General features: G+C 38.8%; 1 protein-coding gene across 1 annotated transcript; it reads right to left on the bottom strand.

Annotated features, from left to right (window-relative positions):
- Nucleotides 1–478: 478 nt before the first annotated feature.
- On the bottom strand, nucleotides 479–15,444 carry cd79b (CD79b molecule, immunoglobulin-associated beta). The gene is made up of 5 exons (XM_063037372.1): nucleotides 15,320–15,444; nucleotides 6,994–7,290; nucleotides 5,949–6,067; nucleotides 3,708–3,761; nucleotides 479–1,832 (listed from the first exon to the last, which is right to left on the bottom strand). The coding sequence occupies exons 1-5, from the start codon at nucleotides 15,387–15,389 to the stop codon at nucleotides 1,737–1,739; spliced, it is 636 nt and encodes a 211-aa protein (XP_062893442.1). The 5' UTR covers nucleotides 15,390–15,444; the 3' UTR covers nucleotides 479–1,736.
- Between the last annotated feature and the right edge of the window lie 1,060 nt (nucleotides 15,445–16,504).

Genomic DNA, 16,504 nt, shown 5'->3' with positions numbered 1-16,504 from the left:
CCCCGTGCAGAATAGACAAACTGAAGAGATAGCAACACCAAGACAGAAATTATGAAAAAATTTACCAAATGGATTTATTCTAATTGTCTTCTCTCTAGTAGGGTTGAAACACAAAAAGGCAATAATTAAAAATGAGGAACTTACCAATAAAAAAGTAAGGTAAAATCTTTTTGGTCACCCGAGGTTAATAGAATTAAGCAATGTCACAAAAGATCATTTAGAATCACTGAAAAGTTTTTAAGGGAACAAAATTCCTTTGGAGTTTTAAGAGAGAGTAAAATAAAAGGTGAAAACAGACAGTGATATCTAAGAAAGGGACAAAAATATGAATTTTTTTTTGATGATCTGATCGACAATGCTGATTATAGATCTGGTGATCTATTCTAAGCTTTTTTGTCAGCCTTTATGATATGTTCAGGTGAAAGAAAGCAGTAATTCAGAAAACACTTGTTAATCACTGATGAAATACTAAACTTGTTTTTTTTAAAAGTCAAAAGCAAATAAATGATCAACAATATCAAGAGATTTTAAACTCTATGAATTTATAATTTTCCTAGGAATTCTACAGCAGATGGATAACTAAAATCAGCATTTACTGCAAGCTTAAACAAATACATTTGCAAATGAATGTTATCTTTAACAGCATACACTCCTTCAGCTATTTACATAATATATACAAGGTGGAAAATTCTCAAAATAACTTGAAGTAAATTGCTATATATTAAAACAGGTAAGTATGGTGCTATCTATGGTTAAATCATTTGTTTTAGTTTATTAAAACTGAAACCTTCTCTACCATGGCACCAGTTGAGGTGAAAACAATAGAAAGCACAGTAGATTTGCAGAGAAGCAATGTATCCGTGCACCTGGATTCACTTTAAAGAAGTCATATAGACTGCAGCTTGCTTTGTGTGGTGTTTATGAATGTTATGTCATCCTGAGGTTGAGATGACATTTCCAACCACTTAAATGGCACCTGCAGTTTATGATGTCACCTTGACCAATTATTGCATGCTTCTGTTTATGTACACTTTTGTCCACATTATTCAAGGACAAAGGAATTATCCCCTATTCCCTGAAGTAACATGATTATTCTTCCTTATTACTAACAACCTCATTGAATAATATAATAGTGCATCTAATTTAGCAACACAAGAAAAAGTATTCCTCTAGTTATTTTCCTCTCTCTAAAGGAAAATCCTTCATTATTTTGGAATGTTTTTTGCATGGAGTACAAACATGATCAGTTTATATGTATTGTGACTACCTATTATCCTAACAAGAAAATAAATTTATTTTACATTTCTTTTTCATCAGTTCTTATAATCCTGCATTAAAGTGTGCATGTTAAATGTCTATATATTGTCAATTAGCACCTTCAGCATTTTAAGTCTAATCTAACAGTAATTTTCACCTATGCAGCCAATTCCCTTACAAGAGGCTTCCCATTGTTGAAGAATGAAATCAAGTGAATACTGTGCAAGTTTCAGGAAACAATGGAAGGCAGAAGCTGCTCGACAGATCCTTGTATTAAAGCTGACATTCCTATTTATGATTACGTTATACATTTACATACTAGCTCAGGATCAGCCTGGAAGCATTTTCATGTCTGTAAACCATTCCTTAACCATATTCTGCATGGCTCTGTTCTTTCTTGAGTTAATAATATTATTTTCAACATGTCATTATATTGTTCAGGGAAACATGGTTGTGGGTTCTTGATGTGATTGTGGAATTTACTCATTAGGCTGCTCAGCAACAGATAATTTATCTTCAGATGCTCTCATGTTACCAATGTCTTCATACATGGCTGTCTGCATAACTTCCAAACCCTGCAGTGAAACAACACACTTTTACAAGAAATCAAACTTTTAATAAAACTCCAAACATGCTGTTTAAATTGATCCAGTGATGTACTTCATACATTATGATCAATTTTGTTCCAAACTAATTTCACATTGACAAAGTCAAAATACTTCTACTGATTATTAAGAGTTGCAATTATTTTAAACAAATTTGAATAGTCTCAATTCCATGCCCAAAAGACACCAGTCTATAAGTAAACCCTAAAGATTTAAGTGAAGAAATTTATTCCACCCAATGCTTCAGCAATTTGTATCATTCAGACATTTTTTCCCCAACACCTTACATTGAATAAATGATATGACTACATATAGTCCTGTAAGATAAAATAAACTTGGTATTCGTTGGTCAGGAACTTCTCTTAATTATCCTTTTTCTGTTGTGAGAAATTGAAATAAATTTGCCCCTATACTGTTTATTGCATGTACTGATGTTAACCTTTCAAACAATAGCAGAAAGAAATTCGATGCAAACGTATTCAACACAATTGAGAACTATGCCAAATTCATTTTGTACCTTAATGTCACATGCTGAGACAATCAGGTTTGGACATGTTTTCATCACTATTTTTGGCACTGAATTCCGCTTGGATAATCTTTCTTGGGAACAGCTCACAAAAGAGCTACGCTTGAGACCTTGTCAGCACCAGCAGTTGACCTTTCCATTACTCAGCTCGTCAAGCCTACTAGTTCCCGATCAATGCCTTCTGTGTGTGCTATTCCTCACAGGGGAATATGCTCTTATATTTGGAAAGCTTGTGGCTCTGCCACTACTTTTTTGTGATGTAATTCACATGTCAGTATTTACAATAATGACATGACATCCGCAATACTATGAAATCTTGAAACAGTTAATATGTTGGAAATTCAGGTACATTACAAGTTATAACAAGATATCTACTGATATTTGTTGCTGACATAGGACAAACTATTAGTTGTAATAACATTTACTGAAGTTCACTGTTTTGCAAGAACATACAGTATGTATTATTGTTTGTTCGCTATGTGCCATTTCGTGTGATGTGGGCCATCATGGTCTTTCACCATGATTGTTCTTGGCAAATTTTTCTTTAGTAGTGGTTTGCCATTGCCTTTTTCTAGGCAGTGTCTTTACAAGACAGGTGACTCCAGCCATTATCATTACTTTTTCAGAGATTGCCTGCCTGGCATCAGTGGTCACGTAACCAGGACTTGTGATATGCACCATCCACCACCTGCTCCCAGGGCTTCACGTGACCCTGATCGGGGGCGGGGGGGGGAAGGGGTGGGAAGGGCTAAGCAGGTGCTACACCTTGCTCAATGGTGACCTGCAGGCAAGCAGAGGGATGGAGCGCTTTACACCTCCTTTGGTAGAGACATGCATCTCCATCATATGTATTATACCTCTGAGACGTTAAGACCATAAAACATGGGAGCAGAATTAGGCCATTTGGTCCATCAAGTCTTCTCTGCCATTCAGAAGGGATTAGTTTAATTCAGCACAGATGTGGGCCAAAGGACCCACTCCTGAGCTTTACTGTTCAAATATTCTATGTTCTATCTCACAGCTCAGAATCAGGCCTTTAGCCCACAATAACCCATTTATACTAATCCTTTTCAGTGGCACTTACTCCATAACCTTCTGTGGCTTCACAATTCAATTGCTTAGCTAGATACCTCTTCCTAAGTGAGCTTACAGACTCATCTCCAGCACCGTTCAGGCAGTGTGTTCCAGAATCCAATCACTCAGTCCACAATTTTTTATGGGATGATCTAGTGAAACTTGTCTCCAGATACTTTCAACTAACATTCACATTGAGACATGATGTATTTTCGCTGAGAGAAAATACACTATTTGCTTCATACCTCATACATGTGGTAAGTTTCCGCTTCATCATCTTTCTTTTTCCTTTGATTGTTCTGCAAAGAATAAAAATGATTTCCATAACTGATTTTTAATTTGCTGATTTGTCCTGTCAGACCTTAACGGGATGAAGTAAAGCATTGTAGGTTGAACTTGAGTTTCTACATGAGGTATATGAAGCTGTGATAATCATTGACTGTACCTTGCTGTGGAATACTGGCAATTCTGTATATATGCCAATGAGTTTGGAATCTGGCCACATATGAATCTGAATGTAGAAATCCCAAACTTGCTGACAAGTTCCAGCTGGCTAATTTGCTACTGAATAAATAGGCATCCGTTAGTCTCATGAGACCATGGATTTGCGCCTTGGAAGGTTTCAGGACACAGGCCTGGGAGAGGTTGTATGGAAGACCGGCAGTTGCCCATGCTGCAAGTCTCCACTCTCCACACTACCGACATTGTCCAAGGGAAGGGCAGTAGGGCCGATACAGCTTGACACTGGTGTCGTCGCAGAACAATGTGCGGTTAAGTGCCTTGCTCAAGGACACAAAACGCTGCCTCAGCTGAGGCTCGAACTAGCGACCTTCAGTTCACTAGACCGACGCCTTAACCACTTGGCCATGTGCCACTGAACTCCACCAGGAACATGACAGCTCAGTCAATAGAGCTACTGTCTCAGTTCCAGCAACCTGGGCTCAATCCTGACTCTATATACTGCTTATGTTCAGTTTGTACCTTCTCCCTGTGACCACGTGGGTGGTCATGATGGCATGAATATTGATTCCTTCAACTTCTGGTAATTTTCCTCACCCCCCCCCTTCATTTCCCCACTCTGGCCTCTTACCTCTTCTCTTCCCCTGCCTATCACCTCCCCCTAGGTCCCTTCTCCCTTCCCTTGCTCCTATGATCCACTCCCCTCTCCTATGAAATTCTTTCTTCTCCAGCCCTTTGCCTATTCCTCTTTGCTTCTTATTTCTTCCCCCCCCCCCTTCCCCACCCACCTGGCTTCACCTATCATTTTCTAGCCTGTCCTCCTTCTCTTCCCCCACCTTCTTATTCTGGCTTCTTCCCCCTTTCTGATGAAGGGTCTCAGCCCAAAAACATCAACTGTTTATTCTCCTCCATAGATGCTGTCTGATCTGTTGAGTTCCTCCAGCATTTTGTATGTGTTACCATGTGGGTAGTCTGGTTTGCTTCTGTGTTGCAAACACGTGCTGGTTAATTGCTTAGTGTATTACCCTTGCTGCAGGTGGATGGTAATCAAGTTAGAAGGGAGCTGATGGGCTGCTGAAAGGAAATTGGGGAATGGTATTGATGGGGTGCTCTGAGAGCTGGCAAGGACTCAATGAGGTGAATGGCCTCATTCTATGCTGCAAGAACACATGAAAAAGCTATGAAGGACTCCCCAGCACTTATGTTAAACCTATGTAAAAGGAAAGATGAGGTTTACCTTATTGAAATGATTTGTTTTTCCCCCATAATCCATTTATTATCTGTTTAAACTTATTGTACTTTGATGACTTTATTTCTATGTTTTATAGCCTTTAATGTTTCTATTTTTTTCTGTTTTTGAATGCTTTGGATCATCAGGGACATTCAGAAATATTGAAAAAGATTGACAGCTGTACATAGGAGTGTAACTTGGCTGTATGCAAGACTTTCTGCCATTCTGTGGTGAGTGCTTGTTCTTCCTTTCACTTGACTTGAATACATTGCACAGGTTATTGCCAATGAACAGGCTTCACCCATCAAGATTGGAATGCTCTTGGTCAGTATATCAGTCCACATCAATCTTACCAACTGGGTATGAGTGGCAATTGGACCCTACTCAAAATTATTGATCATTACTTACAAATATTTTGTTTTCAAATTTAGAAAATCTCATCTCCAAATAAACTTCTTCCCAGGAAAAAAGGGATGATGAGATTGGTAATCATTAGGAATTGGAAAGTGTCAGAGGTGTACTTTTACTGGGCATTAGCATTAATAGATGAAGGTGGACAGATGAAGTAAAGGTATAAGCCCCAGGCTGAAATTAGTGAAATAATACATTCTTTCTGAGCAGTGGACTGTTTTAATTGTATTCTATGCTTTTCTATCAAAATACTTCTTAAACAATGTTCCATTTCATGTTCTGCTAATGTAGTGTAAACAAACATTTAGCTCAATGGCCCAAGCAGTGCACAAAACTGGAAGGAGAAATCTTAAGTAATTGGAAGGATGAATTGTGCTCTACTTACTTTTCCAAAGAACAGCATTCCTGGCAGGGTGAGACAAAGGAACAACAAAATTCCCTGGATTAAAATCAACAAGTCTTTCATTGTGTCTGCAGATTTCATCTTTTTCACATTGGTGGATCCTAAGGGGGGGGGGGGAAAGAGTTGGGGGAGAGAGAGAAAAAAAATCAAAGACGACTTTTGGAAAGAACAGCATTGCAGTCTCAAGGTAGCACATTGGCTTATGGTTACTGCACTGCATTCATTTAGAAATCCCAAAGATTTAGCATCTGGGTCCTAAGTTAATGTTTCTGATAGGCACACCTGGAACCATTGCCCATACTCTGTTTAAACTCACTAGTAACACAAGGGATTCTGCAAATGCTGGAAATCCAGAGCAACACATACAAAACACTGGAGGAACCCAGCAGGCCAGGCAGTATCTATGAAAATGAATAAATAGTCAACGTTTTGGACCATGACCCTTCATCAGGACCACCCTCACTTGTCACTGAGGCCCCATTCTCATGCTCTTTTTAAATTCACTAGAACCTCATTTCCTTTGCTCCCTTAAAACTTGCCAGTGTGCCATTTCCTGTGACCCATTAACATCACTAGGGCACATTTTCCATGCTTATTTTAAACTCAGTGGGCCCCTTTTCTTGCACTTCCTGTAAACACAAGGGCTCATGTACCATGCCCTCTTAGACCCACTGAGGCCTCACTCTTCATGCTCTCTTCAAACTCACTGGGACCAATTTCCTGCACTCTTTATACTCACTGGAACTCCACTTCCCATCTCCCTTCAGAGTTTCTGGGTTCACTGGATACTGTATTTATGGTGCTGTGTCATAACTGAAACTAAATGTTTCAGACCCGAAACGTTAACTCCGTTTCTCTCTCTGCAGCTGCTGTCTAACCTGCTGAGTGCTTCCAGTAGTTTGTTTTAGTTCAGATTTCATTGCTTAAGTTAGTTACCAAAAGTTCACAAAGAAAAACAATATAGGTCAGTGATCTGTATTTTGGAATTTTAAACAGAAAATCCTACATAGTTTATTGTTTTACTTACTCATTTGCACATTTACTTCTGCTCCACACCGCAATTTCACATTCTCCTTTTGAAAACCACAGTAGTAAATTCCTGAATGTAATTTCTTTGCATTGGAAATTCTAAGCCAGGCTTCACGGTTATTGTTCATTGTGCTATTCAACTCAGTGGGAGGTTCTCCATCTTTATACCACTTGAGGCCTCTATTATTGTCAGTAGTTACGTTTTCAAAGAAACAGTGCAAGCTGACATCGTTTCCTTTTGTAACAGCTCGATAAGGCACGGAGTATCTGACCTTCAACTCATGACATAGCACACCTGTAAGGAAAACAGACAATACACATGTATTCCTCTCCTACCTTGAATTAAGGTAAAGGTGCAATTGCATTGATATCACTAGAGTTTAGCATTTCCTGAGCTTGTTGGGACTGACTGTGGTCATTAAGTCTAGAAATTTGATTGCATTGGACTATTTCTGCCCTGCATAATGGAAAACAATTTCTGGATGATGTGAAATGCACTAGTAACTATTTGAGAGTTCTCCAACCCAGTGATCTTCTGTTCCCTTTACTCAGATATCCCCAGAGGTCCTTGATCCAGAGGTTTTCTCCAGGTCAAAATCCTATTCATTGAGTCCATCCACAGACTCCTATCTCTGGGCTTCTGCTTGCTCACCATTTCCCTTTGCCCAGACCCCCAGATTTGGTCTTGGGGGGTATTAGTTCCTTTGTAGGGCAACTGTGTAGTAGACCCAGGGTGCCATTGATATATGCCATGGTGAACAATGACCAAAATGGTCATTGGCTTACTAAACAACAGCCACACAAATATGTTTACAACAGTCCACTACAGTCTCTAGGTCTTTTATGTTCGCCAATAATCTAATCATGGGACAATCACAATAATTCAGGACGTGTTCACCACTGCATATTTTCCAACCAGATTAATATATTATCCTTGCTGATTTTTCACCTTCCTAATAAATGATATTGTCGAGTCATAACAGTCAAATTACTGAGTTACGTCTACTTGATTACCTAATCTGAGTCCAGGGATCAATCCTAGTCCTGATGAAGTGTTTCGGCCTGAAATGTTGACTATTTATTTTTCCTCCATAGAAGATGCCTGACCAGCTGAGTTCCTCCTGTATCTCAAGCTTAAAATTATGCCTCCTCATATTAGCCATTTTCACCCTGGGAAAAAGCCTTTGGCTATCCATCAATCTATTCCTCTTATCAGCATCTAAACCTCTATCAAGTCACCTCTCATCCTCCTTTGCTCCAAAGAGAATCTTAGCTTTCTCAACCCATCAACCTCTCCTCATAAGGTCTGGTCTCAAATCCAGGCAGCATCCTGGTGAATCTCCTCTGCACCCTCTCTAAAGCCTCCACATTCTTCCTATAGTGAGGAGACCAGAACTGAACACGGTACTCTAAGTGCAGCCACATCAGAGTTTTACTGAGCTGCAATGTTACTTCATGGCTCTTGAACGCAATCCCACAACTAATAAAAGTTAACACACCATATGCTTTCTTAACAACCCTATCAACTTGCATGACAGCTTTGAGGGGTCTGTGGGATCTATGGACATGTTCCTCCACGCTTCTAAGAATCCTGCCATTAACCCTGTATTCTGCATTTGGATTCGACCTTCCAAAGTGAATCACTTCACACTTTTCCATGTTGAACTCCATCTTTCACTTCTCAGCATCTTGTCATACCTGTTGCAACTTACAACAACCTTCTATGCTATCCACAACTCCAGCAACCTTCGGGTCATCTGCATGAGGCTGCTATGACAAAAAGAGTCCTGTTGCATGTTTTCCTTTATCCATTGTGGGGAGGGGAAAGTACAAAGCTGAGCTCCTATCTTGGTGCTGAGAATGTCAAGAAACTAAATGCAGGCTGAGCAAGGTTGTGCATCTGATCTAGGTTTATCCAATTGTTCCACCTACCTTTGTGGAACAAGTGAAGAAGAGAAAGGCATGGTTGAGTTGGTATCAAATTAAGCTCTTGACAAATATGTGTTTAATGGGAATCTATAACCATCTAGCAATATTGTGATGACTGTGTAATTGTGTTTAGCATTTGATTTATCAGGCACAGCAATATGACAATGCTGGATGTCATTCTTAACCATGAGTGCATCTGTCAGCTTGGAGAACTGGTGATTATTGCAGACGGCTGTGAATTTTCCCTCTCTGATGATTCAACCACATTAGTGTGATGGAACACTAATGTTATTTGATATTGTGATACAATTAGGCTAAAAGTAAATGAGTTGATGATATCAATGGTCAGCAAATATTTTTTTTCAATTTCTACCAAGATCTAGGCATAGGTGTGATAGCATTTGTTGTTTCCATCTAGGCTGTTATTCAAAAGGGTGGCGATTCAGAGAAAGTTCCACTGGTGTGTGCACTGGTACTAAGAGCTTGGCTATGGGTCAAAAGATGAAAAATGCAACTGATCAGAAGTGTGGGGTTAAGTCAATAACTGGGACAGTAAATTGTTAAAGAGCTGAATACTTGGTGAACAGGGAATCAAAAGCAATCGACAAGCTGCAGGTGAGGGTACATTGTAGGAAACAGCTATGTATTATTTGTTGCCTATTTTAAACAGCTGCAGATAGAAAACTCACTTAAGGCCGACAGTGTTTTTTCCCAAGTTTTCTACCAGAGTTTACTGATAGAAGAAACAACCGGATAGAAGAGGGATTACCTTCTAATATGGCTTTCCAACACACTTGGATTTTAACTTTAAATGAAGCATGCCACCAAACTAACAATCCTTTCCAGCTCATTCTGATCTGAATTGAATTTCACTCATTTGAAATTAGATGCCAACTTGCTGAATGTCTTTTTGGTGTGATTCCATACCCTGGGAAATGTTTGACACAGCTTACTTCAGGTCGACTTTGAGACCACAGATTCTTGTCCCTTGGGCATAACAAACGATGAAGCTAGGTCTCAAAGGCAGAAAAAAATTTGGTCATGTTAAAGACAGGAACTCTTTAAAACTGATGTTACACAGAGATATCCGCTGCTTCTTCCTGTCCAAATGGACAGGAATCACTGTTTACTGAGCTGTGCTAAAAGTGAAGCATCATTGTGTATCTAATCACTGTTCACAAAGCTGCAGAGAAATATTTATTATTTCCAGTATAATGAACTTGCCAATCTGCATAACGTTTGACAAATCATGTTTGACAAATCTTATTGAATTTTTTGAAGAGGTTACTAGGAAAGTTGACGAGGGTAAAGCGGTGGATGTTGTCTAAATGGACTTCAGTAAGGCCTTTGACAAGGTTCCACACGGAAGGTTGGTTAGGAAGGTTCAATCGTTAGGTATTAACATTGAAGTAGTAAAATGGATTCAGCAGTGGCTGGATGGGAGATGCCAGAGAGTAGTGGTGGATAACTGTTTGTCAGGTTGGAGGCCGGTGACTAGTGGTGTGCCTCAGGGATCTGTACTGGGTCCAATGTTGTTTGTCATATACATTAATGATTTGGATGATGGAGTGGTAAATTGGATTAGTAAGTATACAGATGATACTAAGATAGGTGGAGTTGTGGATAATGTAGTAGGTTTTCAAAGCTTGCAGAGAGATTTAGGCCAGTTAGAAGAGTGGGCTGAAAGATGGCAGATGGAGTTTAATGCTGAAAGATGTGAGGTGCTACATTTTGGTAGGACTAATCAAAATAGGACATACATGGTAAATGGTGGGGCACTGGAGAATGCAGTAGAACAGAGTGATCTAGGAATAATGGTGTATAGTTCCCTGAAGGTGAAATCTCATGTGGATAGGGTGGTGAAGAAAGCTTTTGGTATGCTGGCCTTTATTAATCAGAGCATTGAGTATAGGAGTTGGGATGTAATGTTGAAATTTTACAAGGCATTGGTAAGGCCAAATTTGGAGTATTGTGCACAGTTCTGGTCACCAAATTATAGGAAAGATGTCAACAAAATTGAGAGAGTACAGAGGAGATTTACTAGAATGTTGCCTGAGTTTCATTTCCTAAGTTACAGAGAAAGGTTGAACAAGTTGGGTCTTTATTCTTTGGAGCGTAGAAGATTGAGAGGGGACTTGATAGAGGTGTTTAAAATTATGAGGGGGATAGATAGAGTTGACGTGGATAGGCTTTTTTCCATCGAGAGTGGGGGAGATTCAAACAAGAGGACATGAGTTGAGAGTTAAAGGGCAAAAGTTCTGGGGTAACATGAGGGGGAACTTTACTCAGAGAGTGGTAGCTGTGTGGAACGAGCTTCCAGCAGAAGTGGTTGAGGCAGGTTCGATGTTGTCATTTAACGTTAAATTGGATAGATATATGGACAGGAAAGGAATGGAGGGTTATGGGCTGAGTGCAGGTCGATGGGACTAGGTGAGAGTAAGAGTTTGGCACGGACTAGAAGGGCCGAGATGGCCTATTTCTGTGCTGTGATTGTGATATGGTTATAAGCATCTTGGTTTTTCTATTGCAATATTATCCTGCTTGCAATAATTGTGAAGTGCTTGTGTTGAAATATTTTTTCAGAATATTGATAGGTAATTTATTTATTTATTTATTTTTTAAAGGTTGCTATTTTGATACCTAAGATGCAGATTCACTGCATTTAATATGATATATTGCTGGAATTTTAGTCAGTCTTCTGCACTTAAATATTTAAGTATATCTACTGATATTTCCATACATGAGTGATGTAGTGAGGCAAAAGAGATCAATAGGAACAAGTTACTTAGCCCAGTTTCATTGAATAGATTTGTGCTTCCCTAATTTTTTTCTAAGCATAATGTCAATAAAACACTGGAAATATTTTGGACCCCAAATGATGAAGTCAGCATTATCTTAAATTTGTGTTACAATATCATTTCTGATCCTAAAGTGGATTGCAACACCAAGACCAGAACATGCTGAATTAGATCAAGCATGGTTGATACCTACATCCAACTTTCTTTTCTTTGATGTATTTACCTAATGAATGTTTTGTTCCAGAAAACTTGAATTGTTCCACCATTCCTAGCTTTTGTAGAAGAAATTTTCATATTTTTGTAGCTCTGTGTGAAAAAGGCCTTTCTGATTTTGTTCTTAAGTGTCTGAGCGCTAGTTTAAGGTCAGGAAGCAGTGAAATTATTTTAAACCCAGTTTTCCGATTTGTTTTACTGGGGGTTAAAAAAAAACAACACAGGTCAGTTTTGATTTCACATTCAGAGAGATCTTTGTTACCTATCCAATTGAACCAACTTAACATTTCATGCACTTCATTCTCCAAAATTCTTGGGAATACAAGTTTATGAAGAATGTCCTCCTGGGTCTCTTAGGTACCAATGTGACCTGTTCACCAGTGGTCTTACAAAAAAAAACATATTAGATGCACTCTGAATGTGATTGTGCATTCTGACATCCTTTGCTGTTAGAATGCACAATGAGCAACATAAATTGAAGTGATCTGCAGCAGTTTTAAAAGAAACCTTAGAAAGTCTGAGAGCTTTTCAGAATTGTCATTTTGTATTTATTAATGTTTCAGCCCTTTTTCTTTTCCCTTCATCTCCATTTTGCAAAGCAGAAATACTGTTTATGCCTAATTTTCTAATGGAAAAAATATTATCAAAGTATAAATTTCATCTGGTTGGTTCTACCTCAGCATGTTGAGTATGCAAACTCTCACCTCAAATCCTGGCTATGGTGAATTGTGATGAACATTTTGTTTTGCTCTAAGATGATTATTTTCTTATTTGTTAAATGTTGGTGAGCATTAAATAAGCCTAAAATCTAATTGGTAGAAGCGAAGAAATAATAAAAGAAATTTTAGAAGGATTGAGAGGAGAAATGGTATGAATTAAAATAACTATTTATACTACACAACTATCTTTTTGGAGTAGAGGTTTCCATGAAATAATTCTCGCACACAAACAATTTCAAATGTATTCCACAATGGAATCTTCCAAGAGGATCACAACCTTATGGATTGGAGGCTTATCTGCCTCAATGACCCAGACAGCTATGCTGGCTGGACTCAGGGCTTTATATACTTTGGCTCTTGGTAGAGTCACCCTTGCCAAACAGGTTAAAGGGTAGAGGCCAGACTAAGAGTGGTCTACCGGTCCTCCAGGTTCAGGGGTTCAGCTCAGGCAAACAACCATAAATGGTAGAACAAAATTGTTATGGAAACGGCAATGAAGAATCTTTCTGCATCTGAGTGCAGCGGTATTCCTGAATCTCCACCCAGGACTTGCACGACAGACAGTAGTGAAAACCGAACTTCTAATACAATGAACGAAGTCCTGAACACCGCCAGAGATGGAGGACCTTCATTGCTGCCCTAAACATCGGTAGTGTAATGGGCAGTAAGAAAGTAAAGGTACAGAAATGGGCATGGTGAAAATATAGATTGCTTATCAAAGAAAGTCATCTGTGTCGCAGATGATGCTGTATTGTCTCTGAATGAAAAGGTTGTGAGTTTTTTCTCAAGCAAGAAAGCCTCGCAAGCTTATACACTCAAGTACAAAAAAAAATAGGCTGCCACTTCACTGCATCACGGAAACAGTCCTGCATTGTTAGATATTCAACCCTTTGGGAAAATGTTAAACTGAAGCTCAATAAAATGGTATTATTTCAAAGAAAGGTGGGGAATTATCTCCTGTGCCCTGAATATTCATTTACAGCAGATTAGCCTAGAGATGTGCACAGCCTACAATGCTTCATGTTTTCTTGAATTGTGAAGCTTATGCCTTAGGAGAATTAAACAAAACTGCGCATTAAGTAGACGTTACTCAAATAAGTGGAAACTTTCCAGTAAGATATCCCACTGTAGCAGGAGCTTTTCATGATGGAAAATGTTGTTTCAGTGTTGATTTGGGACAAATTTGCTCTCAAGTGTTGGGGGGATAAGGGAAATTGTTAATATTGTATCTTCAACAGTGGGTGGGGCAAATGTTTCCAAGAAGGCACATGGAAACAAAGTCACCATATTTCGGTTCCCACAAAGAAAGAAGAAAGTACTCTTGAAGTAAGCGTCAATAGAACCATCCAACATGATTCACATAACAACGCACATCAAAGTTGCTGGTGAACGCAGCAGGCCAAGCACCATCTCTAGGAAGAGGTACAGTCGACGTTTCGGGCCGAGACCCTTCATCAGAATGCAGCAGTCCTGACGAAGGGTCTCGGCCTGAAACGTCGACTGTACCTCTTCCTAGAGATGCTGCCTGGCCTGCTGCGTTCACCAGCAACTTTGATGTGTGTTGCTTGAATTTTCAGCGTCTGCAGAATTCCTCGTGTTAACATGATTCACATTCTTGGTTTATTGTTGGATTTCCTGATAGCAGATTGGATGGGAACAGGCCCTATAATTTAAGATTGAGCAGGTCTTCATTCTTTGATAATGCTTGCTCCAGGTCCATCCCATTTCCCAAGTACATATTTATGCTAGAAAACCACAATGGCAACATCAGGTTTTATATGCATGTTGTTAAGACCACTACAATGTGAAGTACGTGTGTGTGTGCATCCGTCCCTCTTGGATAGGACAGACATTACAAATCACAAATGCAGGCTGTATGCACATAGAATTGCTACCACCTTTACTGTTAAATTTTCAGATTAAAAATATCTATTGTGAAGGACACACAAAAATGTTTTACAAAATAGAACTAGTGTTGGGGATCTTGATTTCTATAGAAAGTGACTACAGTCCAGAAAGTATTTCATTGCTTGATATACCAAGGAATGAAAAATCCTAGATAAGTGCAATTCTTTCTATATCTGTTTTTTTTAAACATGCCCTTCAGTGTCTGTATTCAACATTGGGGTGCTTATAAATATCTGTAAATTCAGTTGAGTGAGGCATTGAAAAAAGCACAAAAAGCCACTTATCTTTCCAGTGACAAACAATCTTCATATTTTGCCTCAGCAAAAGGAGTGGGAATGATTAGTAGTGATAGAAAACAAAGAATGCTGGAAAAGCTTGAAATCTGTTTTTTTTATGAGACAGCTAAAATGCTGAAATAATCAATTAGACGAGCCAGAGTAAAGAGAAGAATATCTTCTTTGTACAAATGCTTGCTGACCTGAAACCTATTCCATGCATTTCCTGTTTTTGTTTTTGGACAGCTTTAGTTTGTGTCATTAGGGTACTAGGTAAATATATAGTTCTAACTTGCAGGTGTTCCCAACTTTTTTTATGCCACGGACCAATACCATTAAGCAAGGGGTCCCTGGACCCCAGGTTGAGAACTCTTGGAGTAGACAAAAGACTAGCAATATTTAGTTCTGCCTCATATCTCTAAGTTTATTTCAAAGTGCTTCATGTACAGCACATTTTGAAATTATGACAAAAAGACACTTACCAGTTGCAATGGTGAGCAGAAAGATGATGATTCCTGATACTAGACATGATTTCCCAGCAAAGAAAGCCATTGAGCAATCAAAGCAATAAATGTTTTTGGCTGTAGATATTCAAGTCTTGTTGGCAGCTATCTTAGCTAAGTTATTTTGATCAAGAATCATCATCTCTGTTCTTAAAAGGCATGTCTCTGATTGGCGAGATGCAATGAATAATGCTGAATGTTAATGTGCAGTTTCCTCTGCAATTAATTTTAGCTAAAACAGGAAGAACTCTGTCCCCAGTGACAATAACAACATTATCAGGAGGAGCAGTACTTACAGATTTTTCTAATTGATTACCAATTTTGTGCAAGCTAATAATATGGCCTTAAAAATAATGTCATATTTTTGAAACCAAATTTCTAACTTTACAATACTCAGGTTTTCTTAAAAATATAAAATGATTAATTTCATTGTCCAACTGCCACAAAAGCAATATTTTTAACCTATGTTTATATTTCTAAATTTACAAGGAGAATTTTTCCAGATTGATGGAAATTATTTTCCTGTGTCCATTCTACAGTCAAAAACAATGGTGAGAAATTAGACCCTGTCCAACCTATTTATTTGTCTTGGCGATCATGCAGTCTCCTTATACTGGAAACCAGTATCCAAGATACAGGTGTGCACATTTGCTGAAATGTTGGAATTTTGTTTTCTCTACAAAATTGGCAGTGTACAGAGCAAGCAAATTAAACTCAATGTTCAAAGTAAATTTATTATCACAGTGTTATAGAACATGACAGCCCAGAAACAGGCCCATCTAGTCCAAACCGAACCATTAATCCGCCTAGTCCCATTGACCTGCCTCCAGACCATAGCCCTCCATGCCCTTCTCATCCAAGTATCTATCCAAGTTTCTCTTAAATGTTGACATTGACCCCACATCCACTACTTGTGCTGGCAGCTCGTTCCACACTATCACCACCCTCAGAGTGAAGAAGTTCCCCTAAACTGTGACGTCTAGTTGCAGTCTCACCCAACCTCAGTGGAAAAAGCCTGCTTGCATTTACCCTGTCTATACCCCTCATAATTTTGAATACTTTTATGAAATCTTTCCTCAGTCTTCTATGTTCCATGGAGTAAAGTCCTAACCTATTCAACCTTTCCCTATAATTCAGGTCCTCAAGTGCTGGCAACATCCCTGT

Source organism: Mobula hypostoma, chromosome X1 (assembly GCF_963921235.1).
Source record: "Mobula hypostoma chromosome X1, sMobHyp1.1, whole genome shotgun sequence".
Classification (NCBI taxonomy): Eukaryota; Metazoa; Chordata; class Chondrichthyes; order Myliobatiformes; family Myliobatidae; genus Mobula; species Mobula hypostoma.
The sequence above is the reverse complement of the archived record's forward strand: the minus strand, read 5'-3'. Positions and strand labels throughout refer to the sequence as shown.